The 18880-nt window shown below is 45.3% G+C and overlaps 2 protein-coding genes across 3 annotated transcripts in view; one reads left to right on the top strand and one right to left on the bottom strand.

Moving 5' to 3' along the window:
* The first annotated feature begins 463 nt into the window (after positions 1 to 463).
* Positions 464 to 10310, top strand: GOT1 (glutamic-oxaloacetic transaminase 1). Its single transcript, XM_061636322.1, has 9 exons — positions 464 to 706; positions 3473 to 3654; positions 4625 to 4748; positions 6352 to 6464; positions 7052 to 7156; positions 7988 to 8138; positions 8425 to 8590; positions 8723 to 8865; positions 9231 to 10310. Exons 1-9 carry the CDS (start codon positions 583 to 585, stop codon positions 9368 to 9370), a joined length of 1248 nt encoding a protein of 415 aa, XP_061492306.1. The 5' UTR covers positions 464 to 582; the 3' UTR covers positions 9371 to 10310.
* The window catches only part of CNNM1 (cyclin and CBS domain divalent metal cation transport mediator 1), a 23416-nt gene continuing 14573 nt past the window's right edge, over positions 10038 to 18880 (bottom strand). For both annotated transcript variants that reach the window (XM_061636320.1, XM_061636321.1), the window contains 6 exons: positions 17424 to 17587; positions 15406 to 15586; positions 14962 to 15078; positions 14737 to 14853; positions 14335 to 14443; positions 10038 to 12857 (listed from right to left, as the gene is read on the bottom strand). In XM_061636320.1, coding sequence (XP_061492304.1) covers positions 14364 to 14443; positions 14737 to 14853; positions 14962 to 15078; positions 15406 to 15586; positions 17424 to 17587 — 659 coding nt within the window. In that variant the 3' untranslated portion in view covers positions 10038 to 12857; positions 14335 to 14363. The remainder of the gene's footprint in view (positions 12858 to 14334; positions 14444 to 14736; positions 14854 to 14961; positions 15079 to 15405; positions 15587 to 17423; positions 17588 to 18880) is intronic.

Genomic DNA, 18880 nt, shown 5'->3' with positions numbered 1-18880 from the left:
GAAGCAAACAATGCGTATTTATTTTGTCCCATAAACAATTCTTTTAGGGCAACAAATATTTTATTTTAATTTAAAGATTTTTTTATCCTGCTCTTCAGCCAAAAAAGGCTCCCAGAGTGGCTTACAGATCTCTACAACCAAGATGGTCCTCACCCTCGGGCAAAATAAAAAGAAAAGACACAACACAAAATGAAAAGGGATTGGAAGGAGGAACTACGCAAAGCCAAGTACACATTCCTTTTCTACAACTGACTTTGTTACTCGTCAACCCACAGCTGAAGGATTGGGTATTTTAGCCTTGGCACGCCCCTAGGAGGCGATGATTGGCTGTCCTTAAAGTACCTCCATTCTTTGCGGGACTTGATTAGCCGAGCCAACCGGCAACCGCAAGTCTCTTACGATTGGCTGTCCCGCCTCACCCCCCCCTCGAAAGCGGCTCTGTGATTGGTGGGTTCGAGCCCCACCCCGCTATTGGGAATCGGGGATTGATTCACCTCTCTTTCTGTCGACGGTGAAGGTGAGAGTCTCCTCCAGGCAGCGGCTTTGGCAATCGAAGAGCTGCAGGTTTGACATCATCCCGCAATGGCTCCTGGAGCGAAATCCGTGTTCTCCTCTGTCCCGCAGGCCGCACCAGTGGCAGTCTTCCAACTCACGGCGGATTTCCGCGCCGATGGGGACCCTCGCAAGGTCAACCTGGGAGTGGGAGGTGAGAACCGGCGAAGGAGAAGGGAAGTGTGTGCACGCGGCTCGTCTTGGTCCAAAATAGGTGGTTGAACTTGGGAGGTCAGGGACTTCATTCTGATCCCACTTATTCCTGGTGAGATGAGTGTTGTCATTCTCTGGCGGTAGGTTGACCACCACCTATCTGTCTTTTTAAAGACGGGTCCTGAGTCGTTAACAGCTGTGGGGCAGAGAAAAGACCGTCAGGTGATGGTTTCTCAATAATTGTAGCTCCATGACTGTACTTGCAGAATTTCTGCCTGCGACACATCTCTATCAAAAAAGAAAAAGATGGAAATTTGACTGGGATGTATTGGGGCCTTGATGAAGGCAATTTGTTGTTTATATGAATACTTCACAAGTAACTGATTCAATATTATTTTATATACTATCAAATCCCTGTTCAGAATCTATAGAATTAATGTTATCTCCAACTTATTTTTGTTTGTTTCATTTTTTTGGTTGTCTAATACCAAATGGTATAGAGGTGACTCACAACAGTTTAAACATATACATTTAAAAACCCCGTAACATTGTAAAAACTTTATCAACAGTACAAATCTGCAATAGTAAAGAGCATAGTAACCAGAACATCACATGCCATGAAATGCCTAGGAGAAGGGATAATTTTAATGCAGTGCTGAAAAGACATTATTGTTGGTGCCAGGTAGACCTTGCTGGAAAAAGCATTCTAGAGGCAGGGGCCACAACCAAGAAGGCCTTATGCTTTCAGTTGAATATGCATTGGTGTTTGTTTATGTTTTAAACCATTTTAAGCCTATTGGTGATCTGAACTACTTCGACCATATGTGCAGCCTCTGGAAAAATCCATTATTTTTCTATTAGCTCTCAGGCTTAGGAAAAAAAATATACATCAGAATTCCTTTCACTTCTATACATCAAAACTAGGTAGTGCCAGGGCACCTCCAGACTGCAGCTATTTTCAGGTAGGATTCAATCACGTACTGACAAATGGAGGTTGCAGTTATCGCTGATTGGGAGGTCTTGCATAGTAAATACATTTTCCCCAAATGCTGGACTTTTTGCAATAAGGTGAGCGATGGGAAAATGCACTGGAAAGTGTGGGAAAGCACTTGCTTTGATGTAACATCATCTAACCTTGTAATCTAATCTCCCTGCAAACAAATCAGGATGAATGCTCAATAAACAGGTTGTCTGGAAGCTCCTCTAAACATAATCACACTGGTAGGCCATGGGGTTGAGAGGCTTTAGCCTCTTGTAATTTACATCCTTTCTCATGATTAAACATAGCCTTTCATAAGTCCAAAGACAATCTGAAAAAGTTCAGCAGGAAACTGTATGTAGTGATTGGGTTGTGGTTGTCGGGTTTTGCACAGATAATCTGTTTTGCCTAAATGGAAGACTTGTACGCTCCGATGTGCAGGCAGGCAGAAGGATGTTTTGTAACCTTAAAGACTGTTGATGCTTTGTGGTATGAGCTTTCTTACAGCCCACATCACTTTACAGAAATCATATCTGTACTATATATTGCCTTTTGTCTGTACTGTTTATAAATATCCACATGGATTTCTGTGGTTGGTCATTACAGATACAGAAGAATATTGATGCTTTTGACAGAGAGTGTAAGAGACTCATATAGATATGGATGCTGTTCTGATGTTGATACCTTGATCTGAGAGATCCATTCAGAAAGTGAGAGAACTGCTAGCAGTGGGGCTGTGTATTACAATAATCAGCCTGTACCATTACTAGAAATACTGAACCAGTATTGCTAATGAAGTTGTGTAGCCTGGTTTAGAGTGAAAAAGCAGTGATGTCAGATGAAAAGAAAACAGTGAAAAGAAAGAACAAGGAAAAGGATCAGGTTGGCTGTGGAGAGGAAGAGTTATTTCCCCTCTCTTAATCTAATACTGTCAGATTCAGGACTGTTTTGGATCCATACCTTTTATCTGCAATGCCCTCCTATATTCATTTCCTCATCTCCACTTTCATCTCTACTCTGTGTCCTGTGACAATCTCAGTTTATCCCCTACTTTGGGCTTTACGTAGTACTTTCTACAATTGGTCCTGATTAGCTTTCCTCAGGTGTGGGGCTATGATACTGCATAGGCTTCGTGCCAAGGTTCTGTTGCGGTCACTCACATGACCTTGAGCAAGTTAATGCCTGGGCCTTGCAGAAATTGGAAAGAGGACTTTGCCTTGGTGTTAAGAAGCAGAGTCCAGATGGAGCATAGTGTTTAGTTAGCTGCCAGTTCTGCAGCGTCTAAAACGTTACCCTTTACTCTTAAGTCATTTAATCTGTGGCTACCTGGCTTCCCTCTGCCCCAAGAGCATGGCACCTTCTACAGCTGAATTGTTCATAATGTGGCCCTCAGTAAACTAGTTAGAAGTCAGCTGATCAGTTCCCCCTCTGCCAGTGTCCTCTGGGACACTTGTCAGTTGTTGCTTGTGGCCTCTCCTGTCCTGCTGGGCAACACATGCTCAGGATTTGGATCTCTGTCTTTGTAATGGCCTAAGCCATTCCCATGCAGACTTCAGGTGAACTCTCCATGTTCCAAGATGGGCCTCCTTGCAGTCATTTTTTTCCCTATTTTATTTCAGTTACATTCCCCCCTCCTTTTCTCCAAGGAACTCAAGGCAGTGTTTATGACTTTCCACGTCCCCTGCCCAATCCACGCAACAACCTTGTGGGGTAGGTTAGATTGAGAGATAACAACTGATCTAATGTGCTTATATATCTAAAATAATTCCCTCTTCTTGCACCTTGCAGCCTATCGCACAGATGAGGGGCAGCCATGGGTCCTGCCAGTGGTCCGGAAAGTGGAGCAGATAATTAACAAGGACATCAGCTTGAATCATGAGTACTTACCCATCCTGGGCCTGCCAGAATTTCGTGCCAATTCCTCACGAATTGCCCTAGGAGATGACAGCCCAGCCATCAAGGAGAACAGAGTGAGCCAGAAGAGGACGCTTCTGTTGTGAATCTTATCCAAGTGGTATTTGGGCTGGGGGACAGAAGTGGAGGTGCCTGCTTCTCGGTGGCCGACAGGGATTAATTTGTGTGACTTCCTGTTCCCATTGTGTAGTGCAACCTTTCCCAACCTTTGGGTCCATAGATGTTGCTGGACTACAAGTCCCATCAGCTCCAGCCAGCATGGCCGATGGTCAGGAATTATGGGAACTGTAGTCTAGCAACATCTGGGGGCTGAAAGGCTGGGAAAGGCTGGTGCAGCGGCAATTGCAGAAGCTACAGAGTGGCTGTTGAATGCTAACAGACAAGGCACTTCCTTGAGGTGAACAGAGAAGACTCTGGGCTGTAAAATAAAAGAGTGGCTTCTGCCTAGGTCAGCAGCAGGAAATCTCTGACTCACCAGGGCTTTTCCATTGTACCTCGCCCACTGCCATGTCACTCTTTCCATGTGCTGAGAACCGGGAGATCTTTATTAGCACTTTGAGAGAGAATACAAGCCAAGCTCTGTGTGTGTGAGGGCTGGTGGGTCAGAGGGAGAGGAGGGTGCATGTTTTGGCCCTGCTGTCTTGGGACATGCGTTTCCCAGCCACTTTCCATGCAGGGAATTTGGCCCTTGGGGTGAAAAGGTTCTCCACTCCTGACCCAGGGGGAGTGGAACTGGCTGGTGTTCTGTGTATTCTTTGCTAAGGCTGAAACCCCGTGCACGTTTTCCTGGGAGTTAAGCCTTATTGCTGGCATAGAAAGGGATCGGGCAGGAAGAGGCTGGCACTTATCGCTTCTGATATATAAATAATCCGTGGGGTTTGATTGGAATGGAGAATTTGTGGGCAGCTGAGCATCTCAGTATAATGAAAAGAAGATCTTATGGGAAATTGGGTTCTTGCTTCTAGGCTGCCCAGTAATCTTGCTGTAAACAGCATCTGCCTTCTGATTATTCTTTCCTTGTTCCAGGTTGGGGGCGTCCAGTCCTTGGGGGGCACAGGGGCTCTGCGTATTGGAGCGGAGTTCTTGAGACGCTGGTACAATGGAACAAACAACACAGCAACTCCTATCTACATCTCCTCCCCTTCCTGGGGTGAGTGCCAAGGCCTGGATCGCACCCTTGGCATGGTATGGAGCAGAGAGAGGGAAGGCTGGGGTTCCCCATTGTTAGCAAGCCTCTTCAGTAGACACACATTTCACATTCACACGTTCTAGGGGTCTCGTGAATTAGGACCTTTAGAATGTGGCAATAATGCATCTTGACAGATTTACACTCACACAGGCCTTAAAATGGGGATTTTTGTGTGTGTGTGCATGTGCACACACAGAATCAAAAGATACACATTTAACACTTCAATGGGAAATAGTTCAGCGAATAATGCATATCCGTTATGGCAGTGGGGAAAGCACAAGCAACAATACATATATACATTTCTTTGGGAGAATTCGCTAAATAATAGTAAACATGACTGAACTAACACGCACGCAGCATACATGCAAGAAGAAATAAGGGCACAAGAGGAGAAGCAGGAGGTGGGGTGAGTAACAAGGGGTAGGCGTCAGCAGTGTGTGTTTTGAAAGAAATGCATGCTCAGCGCTGCTTGAAGAGGCACACAAGTCTGCTTTTTCTCTCTGGGCTCCCATTGCAGAATAGGCCTCAGTCATGTGCAGCTGTGTTAGAGGTCCAGAGGATAGCCTCTAAAAGCAGTCCCATACACTTAAAGGTTGGATACCAAACATAGATCTTTTTTTAAAAAAAGTCTCACACACAAAGATAGGAAGAAGGAGCAGATGGGGAGGCTACAATTTGTAGGGACCTCCAGCTGATAGGATAGGGAGCAAGATAAAGCTTTCCCAGCCCCTATGGGTAATCCTGAAGAACTGGGGTATGTTGAAACGTCTGGGTTAGGCAGGAAATAGTGGTACAGGCACCCTGAAAAGGGCTTCTGAGTAGCTGGGCCCAGGATTTCTGTTTCAGTAAGCAGGGATCCAGAGAAGCAGGGACCACAGGGAGTGAAGGAAGCAGGGGATAATGGGGTCAGGCCCCAGTTTCCATTTGGGACTAAGTGATTTCAAAGAGTTTATGTAGGCAACCAGTGGAACCGAGCACATGGGAACAAAAAGTGGCTGCGAAGCCTGGAGTTTTATTTACCTCCCAAACAAAAGCTTCAAAGAAAATTCCAAAATTGATTGGATATAGGGAGATGTCATTCCTGGACAGCCTTGCCTATAGCTCTGCATTTTGTGGGAGTAAGGGGGTGGGTCCACTCCCTGATAGGATTTTCTTTTGTGGGGACAGTGGTGATCTTCACTCTTCAGCTAGTCTGATTAGATTTAGACTTGAAAAATGGGTGTTTCTCCTGAGGGGCATGCTCTTGTAATGATAGTTTGATGGGATCGCATTGCCCAAATCTGTGTCCTATGCACAAGACTTGTGACATCACGTCCACTGAGGTGACCACTGTTCTTCAGGCAGGCCTCCAGCAGCCTCCTTGCTTTTATTGCAAAGTAAACCAAACTGAAGCCGTTTAAAAAATCATACAGGCAGTACTGCACTGGAGTGTCTCCCAGGCTCTTGTGGCTAGGAGCCTGCAAACACCATGCATAAGCATTTTTAAAAAACCCTTCTGCATAAGACAGCCTAGCCTTGAATGGCTTGAACCTTGACTGAATGACAAATGCTTATCTTTTCACAGAAAACCATAACTCTGTCTTCACGGATGCTGGTTTCAAGGACATCCGAACCTATCACTATTGGGATGCTGCAAACAGGGGTCTGGACATCCAAGGATTCCTGGAGGACTTGGAGGTAGGTCAGGTCTCTTCACAGGTTGGGTGCGTCCTAGATGGAAATCTGAGTAGGGATACCAGGTAATCTCTTAGGATTGGGAGCCTTCTACTGCTGTGGAGATGTTCTATAGGAAGTACATAGAGGGCAGGAATAGTCTATTGTAGACCAGTGCAGTATTGGATTAACATCTGGTTAGCCAGACATTTGCTACAAAGATCTGCATCTCTTGACTGCCAGGCAGCTTCACACAGGAATCCCATCTACTCAGGATTCAAAGAGCCGTGGGCAGAACTCCCTATGTGAACATGTGGGTGCTTCTGATATTCATGCCTCCTGAACAGCCACTCCAGAAACTGGACCCTCTGTAGAGCTGCAGTCGAAAGGGGGAATCTGGAGAGCTCCAGATGTATGGAAATGTTGGTATTTAAGGTTCTTACTATCTGCCAATGCCTGGTTGAAACCTATCTAGCTCTTAAGTGTCATCCATCATGTATGTGTGTTCATCTGGACCCGCTGGTTGGCTAGCTACAATCCCATCAGTGAATCTCAAACATGAATGGGTTGTGTTACTTGGCAGAGTCTGTGTTTCCTTTCTCTTTATCCAGAAAGCTCCAGAGTTCTCCATCTTCATCCTCCATGCTTGTGCTCATAACCCAACTGGCACAGACCCCACAAAGGAGCAATGGAAACAAATTGCTGCTGTTATGAAGGTATTAGTTCACTTAATGCCACCAAAGGGCAACAGAGCTGTCTGTAGTAAAAAAATAAAATCATTCTGCAACAAGGTACTGTACTCCCAGATTCTCTGATCAAAGCCGCATTTGGTGATCTGAATTGTTTTTACTGTTACATTTTATCCTGTTCTTTTTCCAAGGAGCTCAGATAAGTGTACATGGTTTTCCCTCTACCAATTCTATCCTGACAACGACGTCGGGAAGTAGGTGAGGCAGAGAGACAATTGACTCAAGGCCACCCAGTGAGCTTTGTGGCTAAGTGGGAATTTGAACCCAAGTCTCCCCAGCCCTACACTGACACTCATACCAGTAAACCACACTGGAAGACAGCTTTTTAATGTTTCAATATTTTAATATTTATTCTCACCGTGAAAATACAATGGAGCTCCTTGTTGTCAAGGGAAAGAGGAATGGATGATGATGATGATGATTTATTAAGTGTTTTAATACTGCACTTTAATCCTATTCCCAGGGCAGGTTAGAAAAAGAAAACAATTAAAATGTAAATACAAAAACCATTACAAGCCACAAAATGATGAGAGTCATAAAACCGTTGGCAGGATTCAAACTGCATAAAAGAAATCACAGGAAGATTAAAAGGATTTTGTCTGGCGCCAAAAGGACAATAAAACAGGTGCTAGGTGAATCTCTCTGGGAGAGCATTCCACAACTGGGGCACCACCAGCCCCCTCTTTGGCAACCATCTGCTACTGGTATACAGGGATGTGCTTCTAGGGAGGACAGATAAGCATGCTATGAAGTATGCATCTAAAGCCAAAACTTCCTGTAACTATTTCTTCCTTGCAGCGCCGGTTCCTGTTCCCATTCTTTGATTCTGCCTATCAAGGCTTTGCCTCGGGTTGCCTGGACAGAGACGCTTGGGCTGTACGCTACTTTGTTTCTGAGGGGTTCGAACTTTTCTGTGCTCAGTCCTTCTCCAAAAACTTTGGCCTGTACAGTGAGTGTTCCATTAACTTCCGTGCTAGCTGGATTTGATTTTGCTCTAATATTAGCTTTTTCTTTAACTTACTTTTTCTTTTTTGGGGGTATTATATATTTTAGTGTATATTAGGGTTTTAGCACTTTTTGTATTGTATGGTTTTAATGTTGCAAGCCACTGTGAAGACTTTTCTTTTTTTGAGAACTGAAAGGCAGGATAGAAATAAGCTTTTCTCTCACCCAGTGGGCTGCTGTTACACAGGACCTGAGGCTTATGGCTTGACTTCCCTTTCCTTTTCCTTCAGACGAGCGGGTGGGAAACCTGACTGTTGTGGCAAAGGATGCTGACAATGTGCAGCGGGCCTTATCTCAGATGGAGAAGATTGTTCGCACTACTTGGTCGAATCCCCCCTCGCAGGGGGCACGGATTGTATCAACTACACTCACTACCCCAGAGCTTTTTGCCGAGTGGTAAGGAAAAGCAGTAAGTGGGTGTTAATCTCTGCGGTGAGGGGATTGTGGGCCCAGTTTACTGTCCAACAGTTCCCGTTCCTGTCATTTTAAAAGGTGGTGCTTAACTTAAAGCTTTTTTCCCCATGACAGGAAAGAGAATGTGAAGACTATGGCAGACCGGGTCTTGCTGATGCGGGCAGAACTCAGGTCTCGGCTTGAGGCTCTGCGTATACCAGGCACTTGGAATCACATCACTGAGCAGATCGGCATGTTTAGCTTTACCGGCCTCAATCGTGAGTACAGCTCTGGGGCAGTGTAGAAAACTGTCATAAGAGTATGGACAGAGAGGCAAGAGGGGGTCCAAGGGACCAAGCAGGCTTCCTTACTTTTCTTGTGGCGATCTGGCAGAAGTTTCTCTCTTCAGTCTTTCCCTTCCCAGCCCCTTAAGTCCAATTAGCCTTCTTACTATGCAGCTGTTCACTGCAAAAGATGCTAGCTCTGCATTTCCTTTTCTCTTCGCAGACAATGGCTAGGATCTCTCTCAATTGCTGCTTATTGGTGGCGTTTCCTGCTATGACCTTGGCTATAGCAGGCAAATTTTAGCAGATTGCTGTAGGTTACGGGTGAGAGCTCTGACACATTTTTCTTCTTCCTCCAGCTAAGCAAGTACAATTCTTGATCAAGGAGAAACACATCTACCTGATGGCAAGTGGCCGCATCAACATGTGTGGCTTGACCACAAAGAATCTGGATTATGTTGCTCGCTCCATCCATGAGGCTGTCACCCAGATCCAGTAAATCGCCTGCATGTAACTTTTCCCCTAAGTTTTGGGTTGTTCTTAAACCAACTGCAGCCTTTGGAATGTGTGAGTTTTAAGCAGGGAAATAGCTAGGGGGGCAAAGTGGGGCTGCTAAACCCCATCTTCCTCCTGCCAATTTTCTGCTTAAAATTCTTCCTGAAGCTGCTTGCTCCTCTCTTCTCACCCTCCCCCCCCACACACACAAAAAAAAACGTGGGAGAAATGGGTATTTATTTCTTCCTCTGAAGATGGAAAATTAGCTGGAGGGAAGGTATGGAGTAGAAAAGTGGCTGTGGGAAGAGAAAGGGTTAAACTATCCTCCACACCCTTTTGTCCCCTGCTTAACACGTCCAGAGCCTGCTGCTGTTTTTGAAAGAACCCAAAACCCATAACGTTTTGTTTAGCCCTAAGAAACACGAACAACAGATTCCCTCCATCCTGTAATATGTAACTTGTCTGCTCCACTGAGCTCACCTCCCTTACCCGACTTGATATAGACTGAGAACTGTTTTGTCTGCAAAGTGTCTCCCTGCCTTTTTAAGGGTCCCTCGCGTGCGTGTTGATGGGAGACTGTTGACGAGTGTGCTTTCTTTCTGGGTGTCCATTTTGCACACTAGGTATTAATGGCTCCCAACTCTGGTATCCAAGCACGTGATCTGTTCCTCTTCCACATGGCCTTGTCTGTATGTCCATTTGCACTTTATGTAACCAACCCTCTTTGGCCCATGCCTGCTGGAGTAACAGGGCCGGGTATTGTGGGATAAGTACCAAAAATGATTGGTCTCCTGTATGAGCAGCAGAGTGGGGCTGCATGGGCTATTTCAGGGAGCAAGGCTGGTGCTACTTCACTGGTTTCCAGCCTTACACAAGCAAAGATTGTAATCTTAATATCTGTACCTTTTCTGTCAGGACAACCAATAAAACATCTCTTCATGTCATATCTGTCTATTGGCCAACATGGCACTGGGGAGGATAAAGTAGCAAAGCTGTTTGTTGTGTAGAAAATCCTGGGCCCCTGTTGGAGCCACCCATTACTTCAGCCTAGTAGCTTAAACCCCAATGGAATGGAAGTATTTTTGCCCTCTTGTTAAAGAGTTGAAATGATATTTCTCAGGCTCGGTTTCCATCTCTCAGAGAATCAGGTTACAGTATTAGGCTGCGCTAGTAGTCCTGAGGCTAGATTTTCTACACCTGGATAGCTTTTATTAATCAGCTGTCAAGAGCAAAGCAAGGTTGGTGTTACTGATCATGAGGGTGGTGCTGCAGATCAAGGTTTACACCCCAAAAGATCATTGTCTAAGGCAGCTGAAGCTTCAGCGAGTATTTCTGCCATACAGACGGAGGCATAGAGCATTCTGTGAAGGGTGCAGGCACAGCTCCTGCCTTTGGCTTCAGCAAAACTATTGTGAGCTGAAGTAAGGTTTGCACCTTTTTTTGCGCAGCTCTCTGCTGCTCTAGAAGAGCATATGATCTTTGCTCATTGTTACACAAACTCCTAAATTTGATCACTACCCATTTGAACATCTTTTTGGTGCCCTTTGCCAGTGGAAACAATCTAATGATCTGAGAGTTGTCCTTGCCTAACTTCCTTTTCTATCTCCTTCACATGGCTGCAACCCTAGCCAAACTCATGCTGTTCTCCCCTTCTTCCTATTTGGTGCCACTCTATACCAGGACTGAACAAGTCTTTAACAGCTGGCCTAATCTGAATTCAAATAATACCTACAGTAAAGGTTACATTCAAGTGAGTAAGGGAGAGTGGAACATCCTACACTCTTCCCCTCAAAATGCTGGCCTACACTCTCCTTTATACATTACAGGCCTTAATATCCCTCCAAAATCCAATTTGAAACAATGCAGCATGATAATTATTCTGCAGTGCAGGGTGAGGAACCTTTTCCGCCCAAGGATCACATTCCGAGCAACCTTTGCCTGGGGGTGGTGGAGCAGGGGAGAGAGAGAAGCAGCACATGCCAGTGTTGGACAAGGCCAGAGGCAAAAGTAGGCAGAGCAGCTCATGTGACTTTTACCTTTGCACAATCAGCTAGTTTCTATCCCCCCCCTTTTCCAGGCGTGCCAGAGGCATTATCAGAGTTGAAGAACACATTCCAGCCAGGGAAAAATACTCAAGGAGGTTGCGAAGCAGGGACAATAAGGGATGTGGCTGGGGAAGAGTCTCAAGGGCCGGAGAGGGGGGCCTGGAGGGCTGCATTTGGCTCCTAGGCCTGAGGTTTCCTATCTCTGCTGCAGCCGGATAGCCAAAGGGCTACCTGGCAGGGAGGTATTAGAATGAAGTTGCTTAATTTTTTTATTTTTTTACCTAGAGGCCCAACTTTAATGTAGTTTCAAACAAGACTCAAGGTAAACTGTCTTCTAGTACGCTTAGGAGCAGAAATTTAAAAGGAGATGGATGAGGAAGACAATGGATCCCTTGGGCTTATGATAAAGAAGGGGAAGGCAGCACAGGCATGGTTTCCATGCTGTTGCCTGAGACTTAGCGTGCAAAACCCACTTCTCACTCAGAAACTCAAACGTTATAGCCCCAGATGCCTGGACACAGAAAAAAAGTAAATTGCATTCCAAGCTGGTGCCATTTCTGAATTCTTCAGCAGTAAAAAAAATTGCAAAATCTGCTTGAAAAGCACTTCTACTGCATGTTCAAAAAGAGATGCACTCAATCTCCCACTTGACCACCAAACATCAGGAATGGAAAGACCAAGGTCTTTGGCAACCCCTCCCAAAACCTTTAATGTACTTTCCCCCCTCTTTCTCTGTCCCTCAAATACATGCTCAAAAGCTATGAAAGGACTTGATTTAATGTAAAACAAGGACATTTTATTTATCCCTGCCAGATACTTGATGTCAAAACATCCTCTTTGTTTCAGATGGACCTGGAGCACAAGGTTTTGTTAGGGTCACATGACTGTGTTTGTGTTACTCAGCGTGCACACGTGAAAGGTGATCAGTGCACTGCTCTGTGCTTCAGACTGCCAGCACAAAGCCAGTTGGTGCTGGTCACAAATGGCAATGAGTCTGGAACAAATTGGATCATGATCAGATGCACATGAATACAGAGGGAGTGGACGGTGCAATGCTGTTACTGCACAAACATGCACTGGGCTCCACTGTGCTGGACCATGCAGAAGTAAGGGTAGATCCTTCCAGCAGGAAGGGGGCATGTGCCTCCCTTCCTCTGGGCATTACCTCATGTAAGTAATTTTGAGATGGTAAGGACACTGCCCTGTTAAGCTACCCACAGGGAGCCACACACCCCCTGCCTTTGCTCTCATCTTCACGTTCCCACCTTTCACCAAGACTTATGTGCTTGGCTCTCTCCAAGTGCTGGCACCCCCTCTCAAGCTCAAAGGGCTGCTGCCTGAATCACAAGCCCTTGGAGATAGGGAATAGCAATTAATGTGAGACAGAGAAGCAGGTGCCATCACGCACACACGAATCTTGTCACAGTCGGCTTTCATGCTGCAGACCTGAGAGAGAAAAACAGCTTTTCAGCAGCATAAACGCTGCAGGGACCTCTGCCCCAGCGTTTCATGCAGGCTCCGTGTTTGTTTATGGGATAGGTCAGTGCCAGGTACCCTCCCACACAGCACTTTGAAAAAGCTCAGGGTCTTTCTGCACAGACGTGTGCCCTAAGTGCATTCCTCTTAAAAGGAAATTTAAGTTGTTGAGTGCCTATCAGTTTGGAAGTAAAATGTGGCCACCTCAAACATAAGGTAGTGACTTACATGTACTTGAGAACCATACAAAGGTATGCAGAGCTACATAAGTTGATGAATGAAAAGAAAATTAATTTTTAAAACACAAACTATGTGGTAGCTTATAGAATGTTGATGGCAGCTGAGGGTAGAAAGGAGATGGTGGAGGCAGAAAGGTTCTACGAAAGCCAGCAGTAAAGCAGACAGAGCGTCTAATCATCAAGTGTGAAAGAGAGCAGTTTGAGACATGGAGTGAGACATGGAGTGTTCTTGTATGAGTTGGGGGTGGGGGGAGAAAGGAAAGAAGGAACTGACTTGCTCAAACCTCTTGGCAGCTTATAGGGAGTATCCTGGAAGGGAATGCCTTTCCTATCTCCAGAACTGAGTGCCCCAGACAACTAGACAGCTCAAAAACACTCAGATTTGGAGCTGGTAGGCTTAGGGCTATATAGCACAGCAGGTGAAAAGCCTTTGTAAGCTGACCAGGGAATATTTTCTGATGGGTGGATGATGATGATGATGATAAGTTGTTGTTATTATTTGTGTAGGAGGAAGGTGTCCTTTATCCTTTCTCAAGAGCCCTGAACAAAACTATTCAAGATGTCTGGAGCCACAAAGAAGGCCATTCCTCTTTAGGGATTGGGGATACACTGCTACATTTTGCAGTAGGTCCCGCTTGTTTTATTCTTAATGCGATACTGTTAGCAGAGCTTGGAAAAGTTACTTTTTTTGAACTACAACTCCCATCAGCCCCAGCCAGCATGGCCACTGGATTGGGCTGATGGGAGTTGTAGTTCAAAAAAGTAACTTTTCCAAGCTCTGTCAGAAAGCGGCATGCAGTGCTAAAAGTGTCATATATACCCACCCCTTTATATATACCTAATAGTAGAGATGATAGCTTAATCGCTGCTCCCTTTAAAAAATACATGGAGCTGGAGAAACACTCTAGCATTGGGTTTGCACAGCATGGGACTGCACAACTACCAAAGTTTTTGTTTTAAATCAAAGTACAGGTACATGAAATGATATATACATACACACACGAAAAGCAACACAAGAGTGCTTTGGCACTGGGACTGCATTGCAAGGGAGTGAAGGGTCACCAAAGAAATGGAAAGTCCCACACCCCATGAAGTCAACAGTGGTGTTTGTGTGTGCAGCTCATGTATGTGCCCAGCTCACAACTGGTGAACACAGCTTAGGGAGAAAGACCAATACTGCCAAGGAAGGAACACTGCATGCCACTAACCTGTGCGAGAGGCAAGGCCATGTCGCCACTCAGGTGATGAGAGGCGTGAAGTTGGGATTATCATCTGTGCTCTTCTCACTGTCTGCCGACGGTTCCCTCCTTCTCCCACCTGCAATATCCAAGTAACGCACTCTTAGGTAACAATGCCAGCTTTGTTAATGTTAATGGGAGGGTACAATACTCTTCAAGGCTCCCATTAGTCAGTGCAACTCCACAGGCTCAGGGAATTACAAGCAGATGGGTGGCTGGCGAACCAAGGGCCCCCTGATCGCTTCCTCCCTCAGGAGTGAGCAGAACTATGCTCTCAAGTGGCTAGAACTGTGTACCTCTGCCTCTCCAACACACAACGAAGTCAAATGCCCCTCCCTATTCACCCACTCCAGGGGCTTTGATGTGACTCACTAAGGGTCCGAAGTAACTTCTTGCCCAGGGGCTCCTCAGGGCCACTTGGGGATATGTTGATCTCCAGTTCTCTGCTGTATGTCTCAGGTTCCAGCCTGAAAAGGCCACCCTCGTTTTCTGGAAAGCAACGATATCCAAGAGAAGGTTGGATCCATTCCAATACCTGTGGGACCAACTTCCTGTTCCTGGCCTGCCTGAATGTCCCTGTGCTCTTAACATACTTACTCTGCTGTGTGTTGGTCTCTATCCTGCCTGCCAGCTCCTCCTGGATGTGGGGGATTCCTTCCATGTGCAGGAACACGGAGTCTGTGGGGCTCTTCAGACGCCCATCTGACTGGCTAACTACAGGATACAGAGGGAGAGGCCACAACAGCAAGTGTGTCAGGACACATATATACATTTCCAACGTGCATGTGTGTGACAGGATAGCAACCTGTCAGTGTGAAGGGTGGTCATGGATCAGGGATGGAGACACAGTCAAAGGCAGTGCATCATCAAAGTTACGTTTAACTTTTTCCAATCACTTTTTGTAACAGGATGGGTGCACATGTAATTTAAAAATGAAAATGAATGAAATGTATGTCAGTATCAGCCAGCAAATGTACTTAGCAATGGTGTTTATTACTGTAGGCCATCACTTTGTTAGAACATACCTCAAGCTGTACCTACCCACAATGCCACTACTCTTGTTAAGGAGGATGGCAGGATCATCCTTGGGTGTCTGTGGAGTGCCCCTGACTGTGGGAGCCTTTGTGGAATCCCCATCATTGAAGACCTCCATGTCAGGAGTCTGGGGTGAACTATCCATGTGGCTGGCAGCCAGAGCATTCTGGTACTGCTGCCGAGTGATCTAGGCATGGGAAAGAGAAATTGCCATTCAGATTGTTACCTAGTCCTGCTAGTTCATTTGGGTCAGCATCTCTAAAATCCACTGTTTCTTCTCTACATCTTCTGCTACACCCACACCCACATTGTATCTTCACTACTGGAACTCCATTTCATTGCAGCATCTTTTCCTCCTTCAATATATTTAAAATAGTGCCACCTTCTTGTCCTGTTTGGGGTTTCCCATAGGCATCTAGTTGGTCACAGTACAAAACAGGATGCTGGCAGGTGGTCACTGTAAGAAAGAGGACGTTGGACTAGATATGCCTTTGGTCTGATCCAGCAGGTCTCTTCTCGTTTCCTTAACCCCCTCCCCCAATAACTGCAAAGTCCTTGCAATACTTTTATGCTGCTTTCAGTTTTGACCCTGATCCTTACACACAATGGTCACCACTCTGGTCCTCAATAGTCTGCTTTGACTCCTCTTCCCAACTTTACATGGAAAAGAAGTAATCTTATCTGCTTTCAGTTGCCTTCCCTTATTCAAATTGGCCCCCCTTTCTGAACAGCCTCCTTGTTATATACCAAATCATTCCCCACTCTTAGATCTCTCCTCAAAATCTTTTCTTCTGCAAAGTATTCTGTGGTCTACTGTAGGACTTCCCTGGCATCTCACTTGCATTCAAAGTTTTTTCATTTACCCAGTGAGTTCAATTTAAGTATTGTGATTAATTTAAGGTCATACAGCAAATTCATGGCTGAACAAGGATTTGCATCTGGGTTTCTTGTGTTATAAGGCCATCATTCTAACCCAGCCTTCCCCAACTTGGTGCCCTCCAGATGGTTTGGGCTACTTTCCCCATTTACTCTGACTGCTGGCCAAGCTGGATGCGGCTGACGGAGTTGTAGTCCAACACATTTGGAAAGCACTAAGTTGAGGAAGGCTGTTCTAACCTGAAAACCACATTGCCTCTGATCAACTGTAACATGGAGGCAACATGTCTTTACAACTTATTTCAGAGGGCAGGAAAACAAAGGTGAAGTGTGAGCTCTATTGTTGTATAGAACAAAAAAAAAGGAAGATCTTTTTTTAAAAAAGGGTGGGGCTTAACATTGCCAGAGCATTGCTGCAGAGAGTAGCTTTGAACTTCATCACCCTTTTAAATAGACTACACAGATACTTGTGTGGTACAGCAAAGTAAAGTCTTACTTTTTACAGAATTCCATTTCCCATTAAAGAAACCCCTTTTTAAAATCCAAAAACTGCATGGATGCTGGAGTAGGAAAATATATCTTGTATCAACAGTTGCTATCATGGGCACTATCCATAAACAGATGTTAAGTCACCTGTCGCTAGCAAGCTGGTGGTGCAGCAGAAGGGTAGGCATATTTGTGGCACAGGGGCAGATAAAATGTTTTGTTGTGCTCCACATTAGACTTATGTAGCAGGGAGAATTGCATTTCCCCAGCAATTACAATTTATGCAACTCCAAGGAAAGACAGCTGTACCTCAGCAACCAAAAGATTACAAGGATGCGTTAATCTCTCCCAAAACAAAGCCCAGAGACTTGCAGATTCTGTGTCATGTGTAGTTGGTCAACTCTCTCCCATCCATCCTTGTTTCTTCCATCAAATCTTGTCCTGCCTCTTAATTTCTGTCCATCTAAATTAAGGTTGAAAGCTCACTAGGCAGGGTTCTCTTCATTTCTCTGTTGATGCTACATGAGTGTTCAGCTAATAAATAATTTTCACATATGAGGCAGTCTTTTATGTTAATAAAAAGTTATACTCTTGGGCATGGAGCTATTAATATAACATGCAAGGAGTCTACACATGCTCCAGTCATCCAGTCCAGCAGATACCTTGACAAACTGCACATCACAGAGGATGTGCACAGAGTAATCTGGCGTGTAGATGTTGTTGCTGCTGCTGTGGAGTTGGCTACTGCTGCCTCCATAGTCATTGCGCTCTCGGATGGGAGACTCTGAGCGGTTTAATCCACTGCAACGGGACGGTGACTGGTTCACTAGAGACAAAGAGAAAGAGGCAACAAATAAAGTGAGGGAAGCATTTCTTAAGTCCCTTCTCAAGTCTGGCATTTTAGTTTGTCCACAAGGATCTCCAGCCATGCACTTCCAAGGTACAGTTCAAAACATTTTGCTGCTGGAGGATAAGATGGTGCCCCTTCTCCATTCTACAGAAGCCAACTGGCCTGATAGCTGAATCCTACTTCAACAGCGAGAAACAAGAATGACCTCCACTGCACCTCAAGCAGCAGGCTAATTTAGGGTGGCCAGGACAGGTCATGTGGCATGCACAGTTCTGTCCTCCAACAGATGGGAATGGATGGGGAACTTAGGAGAAAGAGCCCCACCACCACTCTGCTATCACAAGTGGCTGCCTCACTTTAATAATAGTTCTCAGGGGCTAATATCACAGAGAGGCTAAAGGAGAAAAAAGGTTCTTCCTCCTGGGCTCCTGCTGGGAGGAAGGGCGGGATATAAATCAAATAATAAATAAATAAATGGTCGAGCATCTTCTCACAACCGAACTATGGGGATGCTGCATGGTAGAGAAAACAACATACAGCAGGGTTGGAGGGGACAGCCTGCTTGCAGGTTTTTTCCTTTTAAATCAATAGCTGTTCTTCTAAAATCACACACATACACACTTGCCGCAAGCACGCACCATGCTCCTCAAGCTGATTTGTGGCAAGACTAAGCAGAGATATTAGCAAGAGGAAAATGTGAGGGATTATTCACATGAAGTGGATTCAGGTCACCAGCTATAGTTCTGCCTGCTTGAAAAATAAGAGGGCTGGATGGAGGATGGGGCGAGAGAGGATTGCAGAAGAATTTGGAGAAATTGCTGGCTCTCTCTTGCTTAATGCCCAATAAGGAATGAAGTGGGTCAGGTTTTCCAATTTGACAGTTTGTAACCATGATGCCTTGTATCAGCTTCATGTATTGATGGCTTTTATAGCTAGTAGAAACAGAGATTTGAGTGGTACCTTTGTCTGCAGCAGTTTGAGCTGCAGTAATCATAGTTTATTTGCCAACAAGTAGTAGCTTGTTTATCTGTTTAATGTGCTCTCCAGGCAGAAACGCCCATCTTTGGTGGAAGTTTTGACTGTATTAGTATGGCCAAGTATGGACCCATAGCAAAATGGTACTGTGTATAATCTCCACTTCCTAAGGAAGAGTGCTTTTATTCGGGGCTCCAGCCAGCCTGAAACAGGATTCTCTTAGTTCAGGACTTGCAAGGAGCTGAGAGGAGGGAACAGAATTCCTTTTTTCTTCCCCATGCTATGTAGTACTAA

This window comes from Rhineura floridana, chromosome 7 (genome assembly GCF_030035675.1).
Source record: "Rhineura floridana isolate rRhiFlo1 chromosome 7, rRhiFlo1.hap2, whole genome shotgun sequence".
In the NCBI taxonomy this organism is placed as follows: domain Eukaryota; kingdom Metazoa; phylum Chordata; class Lepidosauria; order Squamata; family Rhineuridae; genus Rhineura; species Rhineura floridana.
The sequence above is the reverse complement of the archived record's forward strand: the minus strand, read 5'-3'. Positions and strand labels throughout refer to the sequence as shown.

Bases quoted from the DNA above. Each gene is read 5' to 3' on its own strand.
- GOT1 (XM_061636322.1), top strand. From the start codon at position 583: ATGGCTCCTGGAGCGAAATCCGTGTTCTCCTCTGTCCCGCAGGCCGCA. The intron at 6,465-7,051 runs GTAGGTCAGGTC...CTCTTTATCCAG, and splicing joins GATTCCTGGAGGACTTGGAG to AAAGCTCCAGAGTTCTCCAT. The intron at 8,866-9,230 runs GTGAGTACAGCT...TTCTTCCTCCAG, and splicing joins TAGCTTTACCGGCCTCAATC to CTAAGCAAGTACAATTCTTG.